This window comes from Lampetra planeri, chromosome 4 (assembly GCF_965212315.1).
Source record: "Lampetra planeri chromosome 4, kcLamPlan1.2.h2, whole genome shotgun sequence".
In the NCBI taxonomy this organism is placed as follows: Eukaryota; Metazoa; Chordata; class Hyperoartia; order Petromyzontiformes; family Petromyzontidae; genus Lampetra; species Lampetra planeri.
Window position 1 is genome coordinate 11631421 of NC_136110.1, and position 16558 is coordinate 11647978.

Below are 16558 nucleotides of genomic sequence, written 5' to 3' on the forward strand. Positions count from 1 at the left end.
TGTGTTTTCCGCATCTTTTGGAACCCACGCAGAGTGGTGCAACTTATCCGTGTTAGAGAATGGCCCACGGAAACGGATATCACAGAGCTACCTCTGAGATCCCTTTTAGTGACCTCTGGTGCACACGATTAGAGGGGGCGGCACTTTCCCACTCGCCCTTAACACGATGATCAGAATATTTATCTATACTAGATGAATCCGATGAGCCATAAAGCTCTTTTTCACAGATGTCCAGCAGATAGTGTGGTACGTCACCCGTCGGTCAAAACGAAATTATAATTTCTCAAGAGGTGAAATGTAACCAAAATTAAGTGCAGCACCAAATGTAATGAGACGGTTTCTTCTCACCGTTGGTACAAAACCAATACTGTAAATTCGAATTCAAAATGTGGTGAATATTTCTCCTGCTCAGTGAGTCCTGCGCATGCACTAATTGTTGTTTTGTTCCAGGTAAGGCCCACTGAGCTATGCAGCTCTTTTCACAAGCGACCTGGCCACAAATGATAGTTCCACGAAGTGGCTTTCATGTGGAAATGTATAGCAGCCAAATAGTCGAAACGTGTGTTTCTAAATGTGGAGCGAAAAACAAGAGGACCCGGGGAAAAATCCATGTGACCACGGGGAGAACATGCAAACTCCAAATATACAGCAGGCGTCAGGGTCGAGATCGAACCCACGACCTCCTGTATAGCAGACAAGGTAGTTAACATCTCCTAGCCACCGTGGCACTTCCCGTGTAACAGAAGCAATCATCACGACCACTTTCTCACCCTTCTACGTCAGAAATATCCTGCAAAGCAGTCGGTCATCTATGGCAAGACAAAGAAATCAGACCTTACTCTTACTTTTATTCTTTATTATTGTTATCGTTATCTTTATACGAGCAACCACTGTTAGCATTCCTGCTGAGCATTTAGTAATTCTAAAGCTGTCGGCACAACTGGATTGAGTCTGCATTTGTGATCGGAAGCACGTTTCCCAACGAGAAGCATTGCCAATGCAATTCAGACGACATTTTTAAACGATGGGCAGCCTGGTAAGGGCACGGTGTGTTAATACTCATTGGGTAAAACTTGTATTTTTTTTTTAAATCATTAATCGGTGTGGTGGCATCAGTCTGTAATTTAACCTCTTGGAGGTGGGGTTGGTGGATAACACAACGATGGAACTTGTGCAAGACACTCCCTTTCTGGGCAATGCAGTGCATGTGTAGTGACATGAAATGGTTCACTATGGAGCATAGCGCTGGTTGCTGGCAGAGAAAGGGATCTGCGGTTGCAGCAGCCCTGTCTGTCAGCAGGTGACGTGATAAGCAGAAAGAGGGATGTAGGGCAAAGGTGATAGGGGGGGCACGTGAGGGAAGCCCGGGAACCCACTAGTAGGTTCTAGAAGGGGGGCGTGGCCGGGGGCGGAGCCAGGCCACGCTAGGAGGATAAAAGGCGACCCCGAGCGATGGTTCAGGGCTGTTGCTTGGAGTGGAATCCCGTCGGGCTGCTTGAGTCTTCGTTACCGTCTTCACCTTCTCGACGTTGTCAGTCAGGCAGTCTGTTCGCTGTCCTGACTGAGAGTGTAGTTACCCCTTGTACCCTGTGAAGAGTGCCTCCTACTCCTAGTGTCTCTGAGTGGATCACTACACATGCAATAAGCAGAGCAGTGTGTTTACGACAGACGATTTGCAAGAAGTTTTAGAAATTTAAACTTGTACATTTAGGGATTCCCTGGGAACTCCAGTTTCTTTCCACACACTCTTGAAGCAGTGCGATCCAAAAAATTGGTGAATACGACCTTAAAACTTTCACGATTTCCAGGGTTAACCAAACGTTGGTAATATTAACGTAAATCTTTCCCAAAGCGTGCGATGCAAGATCTGATCACATGACGAACCATGCACCAGCTGAGTTAAATGCTGCTATCGCCCCAACCAACGCGCGCATTATTCCAGGATAATAATATCGGTATAAAATTGCCCTTCCAGGCTGCAATATGCATCTGACAGCCAGAAAAAGAAAAAGCCACCGCAGCTTGTGGCGGGCAAACCCCTTGCTCATGCAGCAGATACAGACTCTATCCAGGCGCGCCGAGACAACTGAGAGATGGGAGTCACAATGGCGTGCGGGTGGGGTTTGTTGGGTTGAGGGCATTGACGGCGCTCGTGGCGGTCTTGGCGGTGGGCAGTGGCGGTGCCTCTGGTCGCCGTCTCTGTCGCTCTCTCTCTCTTTAGCCCAGGGAGGTGATGTTCGAGCGTCCCCCGGGAGGCGCCACGATACGGTGTCCGGTGCGACGCGGCTTATTGTCATCCACTTGGGCTCCTGCCATGAATGCGCACATGCACAAACGCAGCTATAGCGAACAAAAGAAGCACGAGATGCCACCGGGAAAGTTCTAAACTCATTAAAAAAAACTTTTATTTCACCAGGTAAGGTCCACTGAGCTATGTAGCACTTTTTCAGAAGTGACCTAACTATCACACATGATAGCCCAACGAAGTGGCTTATCACGTGGGCATTTATAGCAGCCAAATACTATAAATGTAGCTGATTCTAACTGTGGAGGCACCTGGAGAAAAATCCACTCGACCCCAGGGAAAACATGCAAACTCCAAATATATAGCAGGCCTCATAGTTGGGATCGAACCCACGACCTCCTGCACACCAGGCGAAATAGTTAACATCTCGCCACCGTGGCAAAATGTTAGCTAGGAGGTTTCATTTTGTGAGCGTTTAAGGCTTAAACTTGAATTGCGGTCACTGCCAGTGAGTAGGCCACTTTGAGTAAGCACAAGTACAAGGTCGCCTTATAGCGTGAGCTTGATTAGAGGAATGGGTGGTGGCATACATAGGCTCTCCAGCAGGCGCAGGATGGAGAGACTCTACACCGTAGCGAGATAGAGCTTGGACTCAACTTAATATAGTATGTAACATTCAACAGAAATTGGTGAATTGAGCCCAATACTTTTTTTTTTACATTTTTTACTTTTTTAACACGTGTAAATTGCGATTCAGGAAAATATTGTTTCATGTATCCCCCATGATATAATAGATGATATAAAAAAAAAAGTGAATTATAATCTGTGATAACATTAGCTTTCTTTAACGTGAGTATGATGTTGGAGATGGGATCAATAAACATGACGAGCATTTTGCTCTAACTCTCACGTCCTGTATGTAGGGGGAAATGTTGTAACGCCAATTGCTTAATTGTCCTAATTTTTGCATTTTCTCCAGCCCCTTGCAACTGCTGCAGGCAATTTAGCTGAGCTGTCAGTAGTGAATCTGAATATTTATACTGGAGAAATCCGATGAACTATGAAGCTCTTTTTCACAGATGTCCAGTAGAAGTGGGGGCCCAGTTCCCCCCGCCCCCTGCCGATGATACGTGGTCGACATGGATCAGCGCTCACCACCACTGGTGGCCCTGAACCAACGGTGGAAATTAAACATTCCTATGGTGGTGGGCAGTCTTCCCTCCAGCGCATGCACCGTTGGCGTCCCACAAGGTTGAGTACTCGTCTTATTGACCTCGAAGGAAAATAAAACCCTGACAAGGAGTTCAACTTAGACCATCATGATTGTGACTCAAGCTCTCTCTTTGTCACAGTGCCACCCAGTCGCTCACTACTGGCAAAACATACATTGAAATCACTGACTTAAAATGTAAGTCTGGCTCTGAGCATTTACATTCTGTCATTGTCCATGGGGATTTTGCTCATGTTTATAAGGCAACAATTAATGTAGCTCGCTGACCCGCCCCTACTGGACATCTGTGACAAAGAGCTTCATAGCTTCATCGGATTTCTCCAGGATAACAAAGAATCCGACTCAAATACACAGCCGTGGCAACATTCCTTTGCCTTTGCTGTTCATAATATTTGTATCGGGTGGCTGTGTCGGGTGGAGGTATGTATGTTGAACTTCTTCTTGGTTCTTTCGGTAAAGTCACATAGAAGGGAAATAATAAAATAAGAAAAATTAAACAGCCGTCCTCAGGTGAGGACGGCTGCTTGCATTGTGGCCGAAACGTCGTGAGAATTATTTTATTATGTTTTATTTTTATTATTTTATTATTTCCCTTCTACGTGACTTTACCGAAAGAACCAAGAAGATGAATCCCTGCAGTCACGAAAGCTTTAAATCGAAATTTATGTTGAACTTCTTACACAGTACGTAGCCAACCGTGCTAATTGGAGGTGCCGGGGAAGGGCAACAAACTAAACACAAAAAACAGTTCTATGAAATGAGTTTTCAATCTACATTTAAAAGTGCATAGCTCCAGTGGTTTCCTAATATTAGAAGAAAGAGCATTCCAGACGGCTGCAGAAGCGCATCTGAAAGTGCGCGATGCAGTGGCTGTCTTTGTTCGATGGTTAGCCATCAAACCCAACAAATTTTATCTTGATAAATATTGGTCGCGAAAGCCTACATGCTAAATCGCTGACCAGAAAACCAAAAACCCTGACCCTATTTCGTCACAAGGGGGCAGCGAAGGCTGAGCACAGGTGCAATTGGTACAGGTGCCCTGACCAGAGAGACAGAAGCCCCAACTGGTGCAGCTGCCCTTACCAGAGAGACAGAATCCCGACTGGTGCAGGTTGCGCAGGTTGGAGGCCTGGGAGGCGGCAGAGGCCGCCATCTGTCGAGTGGGCGACGTTTTGGCCGAAGCGGCCGGGGTGGCTGTGCGCGAGGACACGGTCACCTCCTGCACGGGGCCGTCGTACAGGCCCCGGGGGACGCCCTGCAGCTCCGTAAGCTGCGGAGAGGAAGAAGGGTTCGTTTGTCGGTGGGACTTGTTGTGGCATGTGCGTATGTACGTTGAGCTTCTTTCGTGCCGTACGTAGCCAACCGTACTACTCCCAGGTGCCGGGGTGAAGGACGAAAATTTTAACACAAAAATCAGTTCTAAAGATATGAGTTTTCAATATAGATAATTTAAAAGTGCACCATAGCTCCAGTGGCTTCCTAATATCAGAAGAGCATTCCAGACGGCCGACAAAGCGCACCTGAAAGGGCACGATGCGGTAACCGTCTTTGTTCGATGGCCAGCCAAAAGCCGCTGCTGCGAGGATGACCGGAGTTCGAGCGATGGTGGTTTATGCTCCTGGTGGTGGCCGCTGCATGGCCAAGCGGTGTAGTATCTGACTCTGACTCGTGGACATAGCGAGCACTAGGGGGTGCTTGTTTTGGTTCGGGGTCAGTGCCGTTACTGCGGCGGATGCCAATCTGTTCTGACCACAACCACGAGTGGCAACCGCCAGGTGTGTTCGTTTTATTTCCCGCAGAGGGGCAGTGGGCCGAGTGGCCCTACAAAGTGATGGAAACCCGCAACCCACGCGATCGGGATCAGTTGCAGGGGTGGGGGTGGGGGGGTGGTGCCCTGACACTGGTCAATCCAATTCCGTTTTTGAAAACGCTCCCGGCGCGTGGAGCGAAACGTCAGACGCCATGCCGCACGCAAGCGCGTGTTTGCGAACCGTAGGCAACGGAGGAGACTCGGCGATGCAAACGAGGGATTGGGGGAGGGGAGGTGGCACACGCACCTGGCTGCGCGCCTTGATGCGCTTGTACACCTGCTCGGGGAACGCCTTCCGCGGCACGAAGCGGCCGACGCCCTGCATGGCATGCAGCGTGCCGTCCTCCATCACGATCTTGCCCTGGCTGATGACGGCCAGCGGAACTCCCCGTACCTCCATGCCCTCGAAGATGTTGTACTCCACCGCCTGCGAAAGGGGACGCGCGTGCACGCGGGAGGCCCCAGGCTCAAGTCCGGACTCAAGATCGTCTCTTCTCGTAGTAACAAAACAGCACCAATGTAGTGCCCATGTGAATATATACTCGTCCTTTGTTCCCATGATGCACATGTGGTTGTAGTTATTACAAAGACGATTGCTGCTGCGTGACTGGAAGTTATTGCTAATTCCCATGGTTGGCCTCTGAGCTCCCATCGCTGTGAATAAAGGCAATGAATGATGATTGACATCACAATCCAGATTCTCAAGCATTTGGTTTCAAAGCTGTCCAGGGCCTAGTATACAAATGAGTTATGACTGCATAATATCTACTCTTTGAAGAGCAAGAATGACTTTCTCCTTTTGGGTAAAAAGAGGCCTTTGGAAATTACTCCAGAAGAAGTTATGTTGTGTATTACATTCTCTGATGTCACGACTGCATACAGAAGCAGTTGACAGATGGATATTTGTTTGACTCGCGATCATAACGCAGTGAGACATAACTGCAGTGAACATTGGTTCCGTCTATCACCGTGATCATCATCCCACTGGGGCTGCTAAAATTACCACCCCTCCCATGGCAAGTTTGCACACTGAGTGAGAAGAGAGCGGTGGTCACAGATGAACGAGGGGCTGGATCTCATTATAGGGTTGTGGAATAGGAAATTCTGGCTCCATACATCCAAACGAGATTGCTGAAATCAAAAGTTATGCATTCCAAATTGGGTCAACTCTGCCCATCTGACCCCCCAATGCCAACCAACCTTGCACCACTTCATGCAAACTCATCATCGATTGTCCTGTGATGAGACAGGCCACTATGATGGCATGACAGATGGAACACTGCTGTTGTCCCAACAACACGGATGAACACCTCCCCTTGCTCATTTAGGCGGGGTGATGCCTTAACCTGATTCTGAATAAAAATCTAATTCTTGCGAAACCATGACTACGGCGACGACGGGAGCGAGCATTTGAACGCGCGGCTTCACCTGGTGGTGAGTCTTGGCAGAGATGGTCTTCACCACGTCCGGGTCCCATATGATGAGGTCTGCATCGGAGCCCACTGCGATGCGCCCCTTGCGGGGGTACAGGTTAAACACTTTGGCTGCGTTGGTGCTGGTCACTGCGACGAACTGGTTTTCGTCCATCTTTCCGGTGGCCTGGGGCGACAGGACGCAGGGAAACGTGCGGCGATGCTCGTGAGCCGTCAACGTGAACCGCAACAAGCAACCGGCATCGAGACAACTGCTACAGCTACCGATGGGGCCACACATAGAGCCACCGATGGGGTTGCTGATAGAACCACAATCAGAGTTGCTGGTAGGATGTATGTATGTTGAACTTCTTTCGCACCGTACGTAGTTCATCTGCTCATCGGAGGTGCAATTGCTTATCCCAGGTTCAAATAGGGCCCAAGAGAAGATCCAAAATACCAAGCGGCTAGCAAAATCTACTTCCTATGACAATGACTTATTTCATGTTAGCTGCAGGGTTACCACCTCTCCTAGTTTTCCCAGGATCGTCCTCCTTTTGAGGCAGCAATAAGTATTCAAGGAACATTAAAAGTCCTGGTTTTTGTCAGTGCCGTCGTAATATAACACTCAAGACAATGCATTTAAAAGTAGTTATTTGCATCTTCTGCTATTATGAGATATTCTTCTTGCCATGACATGTTCCTAATTAACAGTGAAGTAGTAGTTGCCCACAGCTCTAGTCTAGGGAGACAATTAAAGTCTGGCTAGAGCTTTACAGTGCAAGTAATGCATGCCCAGGGAAAAAAACTGTTCTAGATGATATCACAAAACTGCTTTGAGTCTTGCGACTCAAACACGGAGATCATCGAAATGATAGGTTCGGTATCTGAAGCGATGACCTTAGCAGTTCAGTTATATAATTCAGTTGCTTAAAAAGCAATACCAAACGACACACGGTACTAACCAAAAACATTCGACGTAGAGAGCTAATAAGCGTATCTCTACAAGCACTTTCTCCGGCCTATACATCTGCACAGGGCTGTAAGCATGTATGCATGTGCTCTCCGTGGTCACGTGGGTTTTTATCCAGGTCTTCTGGATTTTCTCTACACATTTAGAATCGACGAGTATTTGTTTGCTAGAAATTTCCAAGTAAGCCATTTGTGGCCAGGTCGCTTCTGAAAAAGAGCTGTATCGCTCAGTTTGGCCTTACCTGGTTAAACAAAATTTAAAAAAATAGTTACATTTTCAACTTCTTTCGCACCGCACGTAGCCAATCGCGCTAGTCAGTGGCGGGTGGCTGGTGTTTGGCGTTAACACCGAGCGGTGAGTGTGTGCATGTGCGCGCAAGCGCTTGTGCCGTGTTGTCGAGGAACTCACCACACCCTTGTCCCACACGATGCTCATGCGCTCCTCGATGCCGTTGGTGCCCTCGGGGATGAGCGTGAAGTCGTCCTTGCCCAGAGCCTTCTGCGCGGTGCTGAACGTGCAGTGAGCGCTGCCCGTCACGTGCAGGTCCCCGCTGATGCGATGATGATGGTAATGATGGTGGTGGTGATGATGGTGGTGATGATGGTGAATGATGATGGTGGTGATGATGGCGCAGGGTAGAGAGGGAGGGCAGGGAGAGGGAGCTGATTAACAACGTCTTTACTGCACGGACACAAATGGGGATGCATGAAATTTTAAATCAACGTACACTACTTCTCTCTGCCTAGCTCTGTATTATTGTCTCCATCTGTCTGCCTCTATGAAATGTACACTTTGTCATTGTGACAACTCTAATGCACACTCGAGGTATACCGAATCCACCACTACCCCACCGGATGATTCGATGGCTTGTCATGATTCAGAGCCACAATTCAACTGAAGTATCAATACTTTCTTGTCCTGATCTGATAGGCGCGTTTGGATTGTTTCTTGTTTTTGCTCGGTCTCGTTTGCACACGTTTTATTCGTTTCATTCCCCTAAATGTAGCATAATCATATCATACGCACTCACTGCAAAGAAAAATGCTCATTCTTACACACGTGATTCAATTTGCATGTGTCTTAGCCTGAGCAATCAACATCATTAAATGAATCGATGCACCCTTCCACCCCGACTGTACACACCCTGGCGAGCGTGTACACACCTCAGCGGGCATGTACATACACCTCAGAATGGCACTTTCCTGTCAATCAGTCTGGGGAACCAGTGAGCCTCTTCTGCCTGAGGGATACTGTTCCTGCGCCGTCAAGAAGCCCATTCAGCGAATCTGAATCTTGATTTAGACTGGAGTATGGGCACGGGGTTAGTGGCTGTCTATAAATGACGTCACGCGATTTTGGACGATTTTTGACCCCCCCCCCTTCGTCACATGGCGTCACAAAAAGTCAGACCCCCCCCTCAAATATGACGTCACAAAGCTCTGCCCCTCCCCCCCAAAAAATAAAACATGCTTAAAATCGCTTTAAACTATTGTCATTGTAGTGTGTATTTAATGTGGCGCTGCACTCTGACGTTGTAGGAGAAAACATTTAGATTTAAAGCTTTCGTGACTGCAGGGATTCATATTCTTGGTTCTTTATTATTTCCCTTCTATGTGACTTTACCGAAACAACCAATAATATGAGAAAACATTTATTAAAAAGTCTATTTCATTAAGTAGAACGTGTTGTCTATATTTATTTAATTTTGCGCATTTTGATGTGACGTCACATTTCTCAAACCCCCCCCCCCTCGTCACACATCGTCACAAATGTCTGACCCCCTCCCCCCCCCCCCGAGGTGCGTGACGTCATTTAAGGACGGCCCCTAAGTCCGATTTATTAAGATTGGGCAAGGCAGCAACAACAACAAAGACAGTCCCAGACCACAACAAGATAACACACGGTCGTATTCCCTCAATAAAATGACACATTAACATTGATTTGTAAATATTGCGGGTTTACTCTCCAACACACCGGTGTGCTGTACTAGTAGCGAATTGACACGTTATTTTTTATGTGACAAACCTTACCAATTGGCCGTGTAGAGTTTAGCGACACGTTTATATTTACGCGATCAAACCTAAAATCCCCCCCCCACACCCACCCACCCCCTCTATTATGGATAACATAGAACTATCATTAACACTGAACTTATTCATGCCCTTCGACTGCCTCACGCAAGAGCGCCTCACCATGCGAGCATGGAGTTGAGGTACTCGGGCGTGGAGGGGTCGGGGCTGATGGGCGGCGAGGTGACGAACGCCGCCGCCTTGGCCCAGTTCTTGCTCCAGTAGTGCGAGCCCTCTGTGCCCAGGCTGGCCGTGATGGGCTCGCCGTACACCACCGTGCCTGCCGGGGACATCGATCAACGCGATTACCCCAGGACGCGCGGTGATGACGGTGGCGACGATGGGTGGCCGAGCGAGTGAGCGAGCGAGAGGTCAGAGAAAATTGACCTCTCCCGGACCATGTGCAAGGAAAGGTCGGAAGTTGACGAGGTGACACCTCATCGGATGAGAACCATTAAATGTTTGTGCGTTGAACTTCTTTCGCACCGTACGTAGCTAACCGTGCTAATCAGAGGTGCCGGCAAGAACAACAAACTAAACACAAAAAGCAGTTCTAAAGAAATTAGTTTTCAATATAGATTTAATTAAAGAGGATATTTGGCTCCCAGCACTGACATCATCATCAGCAGCAGCAGCAGCCAAGATCAATCCACCGCTGGATGAAGGCCTCCCCAAGCTGTTGCTATGTCTCACGATTCTGCGATGTAATGATCCAGCGATGTAATGATGCTGCGATGTAATGATCCACCAAGCGCATCCAAACGAGCCGACTTCATTGCTCCATCTCCCTGGTGGAGGTGCCCTCAGACGCATTCCATTCCTTGGCTACCATTCTATCACCATCCTTGATTTATTGGCCCTCATCCCTGCTAGCCACATGTCCAGCCCAAAGCCAACTCATCATCGAGCACTGACGGCTTGAGAGAAGATTTACAACCATATTTAAGTATCCAGGATCTCATTACTGGCCCACAAGGGCAGTTAATTGTGTTAGTCTCATGGCCAAATGGCCATGTGCTCCACATAAATGCGTGACTAATAGCTGCACCATTGGATAAAACATGAGAGTGTTCTTGTAAAAATCTTAACCATAGCTTGAGAGATATGCTCTGTGTAAATATAAAAGGGCTTCATTATTGATGTATTATACAGCAAATGTGACCAATAAACTGCAGGTTTAAGATAGTATTTAATTTCACTGTAAAACATCACTCGACTCAATCATCACCAACTGCTTGATCCGATTTTGGAATAATAATTAGGCTGAACTCATATATATAACATCTATCACACGGAATTAAACGCATTGATTAAAACACGATTCACAGTGGTTTATCATTCCCCTCCCCATACCATGCGAATCATGGAGGCTGTTTGACCAATAATTAATCAGTATAAGTTGGCCAGGTCTGGTTCAGATATTGCTCAGACAGCACAGGGAAATTTAAAATGTCTTTGGTGAGAAGAAAAAAATTGGGTCACCCTATATTGGAAGTTTAAAAAGAGGTAAAAGTTATAAAAACAATTATACTTTACAATACTCGACAAAAAAATATTTTTATCGCAATATGCTGCCCTCGCAGTCTATAACACCTGTTATAGGCTGCGAGGTGGCGGTCACCCATCCAAGGACTGTTCGGGCTCATGTCCCGCTTAGCTTGTGAGATCGGGTAAATTCTGGGTGATTTGGTCGCAGGCCTAGCTGGTGGGCAGCTGATGACTTCCCACCAGGTACCGGCTCTCCGCCTACACCATCCAGCACAGACCATCCTGGTGAAGTGTGGTCAAATAACTCGCATGACCCGCACGCCGTGGCGAGGCCCTCATCCACCAGTGGACTGACAAAATGGCCGTGCGGATGTGCAAGTAATCTATTTACAACAAAGGAATGTTTAGATGATGACGACGACGACGTAGATGATCTTACCCCTCTTCCTGGACAGAGCGATGACATCGGCTGCGCTGCGGCTCATGACCTTGGTGATGTAGAGGGGGCAGTTGGTTTGGTTGGCAATGGTGATGGCCCGGTTCACCGCCTCCGCCTCAACCTGCGCAGAATACGCGAAGCGCACCCAGCAACCGGCATCAACACAACTTCTCCGGCTACCGATGGGGCCACACACGCACAGAGCCACTGATGGGACTGCTGATCGAAGAGATGCTGATAGGATGTGTGTATACTATGTTGAACTTCTTTCGCACAGTACGTAGCCAAAACGTGCTAATCGGAGGTGACTGCTGTTAGATGTCACAAATTGAGCCGCGGATACGAACGCACTCCAGTTGTGCACTACACGATGGGCAGCGGAGGAGAGTGCAGCAAAATCCACTGTTGCGCTGCACTTCTATACCCCTCCATCTGTGCTTCCTACCTTCACCGAGCCGCACTGACCAGAGTGGTGAAGTAAGGTCAAACAACTCCCACGACCGGCACGGTGTGGGGAGTCCGTCATCCTATAGTGGATTTAATGGGCTGTGTATATACATGTAGCTCCTGGAATAATATAATTAAACATGTAGCATCGTCGATTCATCGATTATGTTGAATTATTACCTTCATGATACAAGCCTAAGATTACGTCCGACAATAAATGATTTAAGGGATATGTTAATCATATGCTGATGTTGTCTTTGGGCCAATGGAATGAACAGAACAGAAAAAGTGGAACACATTTTTAGGATGTGTTTACGATTTTCGGGTGAAATAAAATAAAATATTAAAATTGGATGAAGTGAAAAAAAGTTTCAGTTTGATCTGAAAGTGTGACATCACTTATATGACATCACTAAAAGCGGTTGCCCTGTGGAGATGTCACCTTTGATAGCATGAAGATACGTTCAATAACTACACCGTGTAAAAATATCCAAAAATCCAAAAAGCCAATAAGAGATATATAATAGTGCTTAAAAAAAACGAAATCTGAAACCCATTCCCTATATACATTACATACCTCTAATATATTAGAACATAATAAAAAGACAATACACATCAGATTGTCCAAATCAGACAAAAAGATTAGATATTTTTCGAACCCATACCTGACAACCTACACGGTTCACCTGTATATTTGAACAGGGAAATTTAGTTTTCAGGTCCATACAGCGTACAGCCGTTTCAATACGGGCAATTTTTTTAGTTTTTGTCTAATTGTTTGTGTTTCTTCCTTGTGATGGGACTTTGTAAGATGAACGATGATATTTAAAAGGGCACGGGGTGACCAATAAGGTCTGAATTGGTGTGTAATAAGGTAGGCACTGATAAGGGTATGCGAACCATAACACCAAATCTTGACAATTCATTGCATTGGTTATGGGTGAGACTAGGGTGGTAGCGGTGTGAGTAGTACAACTGATGCTACTCGCATTACTCCTGTTACTATAAAGGTTAACATAACTACTTTTACTCATGCTACAGTTACTTATCGTGCTATTATTCCGATTGCTACATATATTGTCATTCTAATGCTGCTGCTGCTGCTGCTGCCACGTGAAAGTAGGGAAGCGCACCTCTTCAGGCCGGCTCAGGACGTGGCCTTCAGGCCCAGTGATTTGCAGACCCAGGATCCTCTTTTGTTCCTGTTGGGGATGGATAAGAGGATGAGATCAGTCCTATTACAGATCAAGCCCTATTACAGAGGATACTGGTCAAGTTTCCAGACAGCACAGTCAACGAAACCGAAACTATCATATGAACAAAAGAACAGGATGGGCAGTCTATTCAGGCTTAAAGATACAAAACCTGCACAACATCATGGTAAGTACCCATCATGCCCCGCAAGCTCCACCACGGTAAATGAGTTTATAACAGGTTTATTCGGCTGATAGCATTAATTAAATCAAGGATGAAAAACAATTCACATGCGTGGTTTTTGTAATGTTTTACAACATGTGTTGGGCTTTGGCCTATTTAATTAGTGGCAAAGTTTACCCTCTGAGCTGCACACAACAATGATGTCAGAGTGAAAGAAAAACTATCGCGTCAACAAATAACTCAGGATGGACTATCACACGTGTCATCTAGCCTGCATGGCATGATGGGAAGTACAGTAAAACCTCGTTATGTTGGTATTTGAGAATTGGGGATAATGCGGTACGGCTGCGTTTTCGGCATATACGCTATATTGGTAATTCGCCATGAGCCGAAATTGCCCGACCGAATGGTCCAATTTCGGCATAGCACGTGGAGCGATGCCGTGCTCCACGACCAAAACAACGAATCGGTGGCGGCGCGCGCAATGAGCGTTAGTGCAGAGCCGTCGCTGTGGACTTTACCTTGCTTATGCACTCTTTGCAAGCCAACCCTCTCAGAAATGTCGTCTACATTTCTGGCTTCTTTAAACCCACTCAGGCATAAGCAACATTATGCCTGAGTCTCTGGATATTCTTCCACAGGCACCTCTGTCAGCAGCGAAGTGCCACATCAGCTGATGTCGTCTGACAGCGATGAATGTGGTGTAATAAATATTAATTGTTAAGTGAAAAATGTGACGTTTAAGTTAGTGTAATTTGGTGTGTAAGTTATAATTGAGTGATAAAGTGAACAGAGTGCATACTAAGTGTATTAAGCCCCCCTCCACAAGCTCTGTCAGCTACCACATGGAACTTACCACATCCTCCTTCTTCGCCTGCAGTGCTGGTTACTGTTGGTATGCGTTATTTTTTTAAAAAACACATTGCATTTGGGAGTACCATTGTAAATAATTCGCAATTTTGGATAATTTGGCAAGACCAGAGCCCCATATGTGTCGAATAAACAAGGGTTTACTGTACCCACGAGACCTTGCAAGCTCCACCTTTGTGCGTGTGAGTTTACAGCAGCCTTATTCAGCTGTGCTCAAAGCATGGTGACTGTATCTTCTTAGAGGCTTTTGCCACCACACAACCCCACTGAGGGCACATTTAAAAGTTGAAATCGCAGTGTGCAGTGGACAAATATTCGGAAGCCGCTGGAGCTATGCACTTTTAAATCTAGATTGAAAACTAATTTCCTTAGAACTACTTTTTTGTGTTTAGTTCATTGTCCTTCCCCCCACACCTCCGATCGGCACGGTTGCCAATGTACGTCTTGAAAAAAAGTTCAACATACGTACACACATACAGAAAGCGGAAGGCCCCACGTGCCTTTCCACACTTGCAGGTTCTCGTGGTGAGAAGAAGATCTGGGGTGCATACCCGAGTGTCCCTCGCTCGGAGTCGGTCACTCACCTCTGCGATGATGCTTCCATTCTCCGCATGCACCAAGGCAATGGCACCGAGGTCGCGGATGGCCGTGAAGGCTTCGTAAATCTATAGGGGGGGGGGGGGGGGTGAAGGCACGTGGTTTAAAATCTATAGGGGTAAAGCTATAGGGGGTGAGGGCAAGTGGTTTAAAATCTATAGGGGTAAAGCTATAGGGGGTGAAGGCACGTGGTTTAAAATCTATAGGGGTAAAGCTATAGGGGGGCGAAGATGTGCGTGGGTTTAAAATTGGCTTAATCGGTGAAACCGGTTTGTAATGAGGCTTTAAACAAGTGTTATTTTTTGTTCACGATTTGTTGAGTGAAACGTTATCACAAATTAAAATGCAGGAATGAATAGCGACACGTATTTTTAAAAGGAATTTTGCGTGAAATTATGGGTCACAATTCACTGCTTAAAGTCTCTTATTTCTTTTTTTCGAGAAAACAAATATTAAATTTGTAAAAACTTAACAATAATAACCTAAACGTACATGTCAGCGATTGTAAGTATACTGTTTTACAACTGAAGTTGTCCACACAGCATGACTGTTTAAAAAAAAAGCTAGGCTGTAATAGTACTGTGATATTAATAATCATTATCTGCTTTTATCGCTTGTAATTAATCAATTGGTAAAAATGTTATTGATACATTCGCTATAAATCCAGTGAAACATCATAATCTCTCTTTTTTCAAAGGAGGAACAGATTCACTTGGGGATCAAATAGCGAGAACGTTTTTAGCGACGTTCATTTCATCTCATCTTTGCCTCTAAACGTCTACTGCGAGGGTATCCTGGCAGGCTGTGCACGGGCGCACAAAAGTACCAAACGTGAATGCACCTGCAGTTGCCTTTGTCGAGCAGGGCGTGTTTGTATGCCTTGCGTGCACCTGCAAACGTGCGTGAATTGATGCCCTTACCGCCGTGCAAGCCACACGCGTGTGGCAACACATATATATATTTATATGTTTAACACGTAGGCTTTCACGACCAATATTTTCATAATAAAGGTATTTTTTGGAGAATTATTTTTTTTAGATTTAACAATAATAATCCGCAACATTTACTCTCCAACACACCGGTGGGCTGAAGTAGTAGCTAATTGGCACGTTTTGTTTACGTGACAAACCTTTCTGGCTGTGTCGGGTGGTGGAGGGTTACGACGCATTCATACTTACACGATCTAACCCAAACGCCTTATTAAGAATATATATGTATATACGTTACATATTTTGTGAGATGCTGTTTTTAGTTAAATGCACAAATTGAATTGGCGGCGGAGGCTCAGTAATAATTTTCTTTAACGGTCCTCCACTGAAATTAATGAACACCCCCAAAAGGAAATACCTCGGCATCGGTCAGCTGGTACTTGTCCTTGTAAGCCATGTACACGAGGAACGAGTTGACACCTTGAAAGAGAACGTCACCAACATTCAGCTTCCATCACCCCGAGTGAGGTGATTAATCTTGTCCTGAAGCCCTAAACCTACACGCTTCACAATGCTTGGCTTATAGCAGTGGAGTTACCAAGTTCGCTCACCTGGCAATGTTCAAGTACAGTAAACCCTCTCTCTATCCGCGAGGGTTACGATCTTGAAAA

At 46.3% G+C, this 16558-nt stretch overlaps 1 protein-coding gene across 3 annotated transcripts in view; it reads right to left on the reverse strand.

Annotated features, from left to right (window-relative positions):
* Nucleotides 1-841: 841 nt before the first annotated feature.
* The window catches only part of LOC144717699 (dihydropyrimidinase-related protein 2-like), a 45887-nt gene continuing 30170 nt past the window's right edge, over nt 842-16558 (reverse strand). For 2 of the 3 annotated variants that reach the window (XM_078593263.1, XM_078593265.1), the window contains exons 5-14: nt 16306-16367; nt 14946-15026; nt 13248-13316; nt 11668-11788; nt 9864-10020; nt 8080-8221; nt 6715-6885; nt 5534-5713; nt 4560-4746; nt 842-2309 (exon numbers count right to left, since the gene is read on the reverse strand). In XM_078593263.1, the coding sequence (XP_078449389.1) occupies nt 2218-2309; nt 4560-4746; nt 5534-5713; nt 6715-6885; nt 8080-8221; nt 9864-10020; nt 11668-11788; nt 13248-13316; nt 14946-15026; nt 16306-16367 (1262 nt within the window). In that variant the 3' untranslated portion in view covers nt 842-2217. The remainder of the gene's footprint in view (nt 2310-4559; nt 4747-5533; nt 5714-6714; nt 6886-8079; nt 8222-9863; nt 10021-11667; nt 11789-13247; nt 13317-14945; nt 15027-16305; nt 16368-16558) is intronic. The other variant, XM_078593264.1, reaches the window with a different exon arrangement.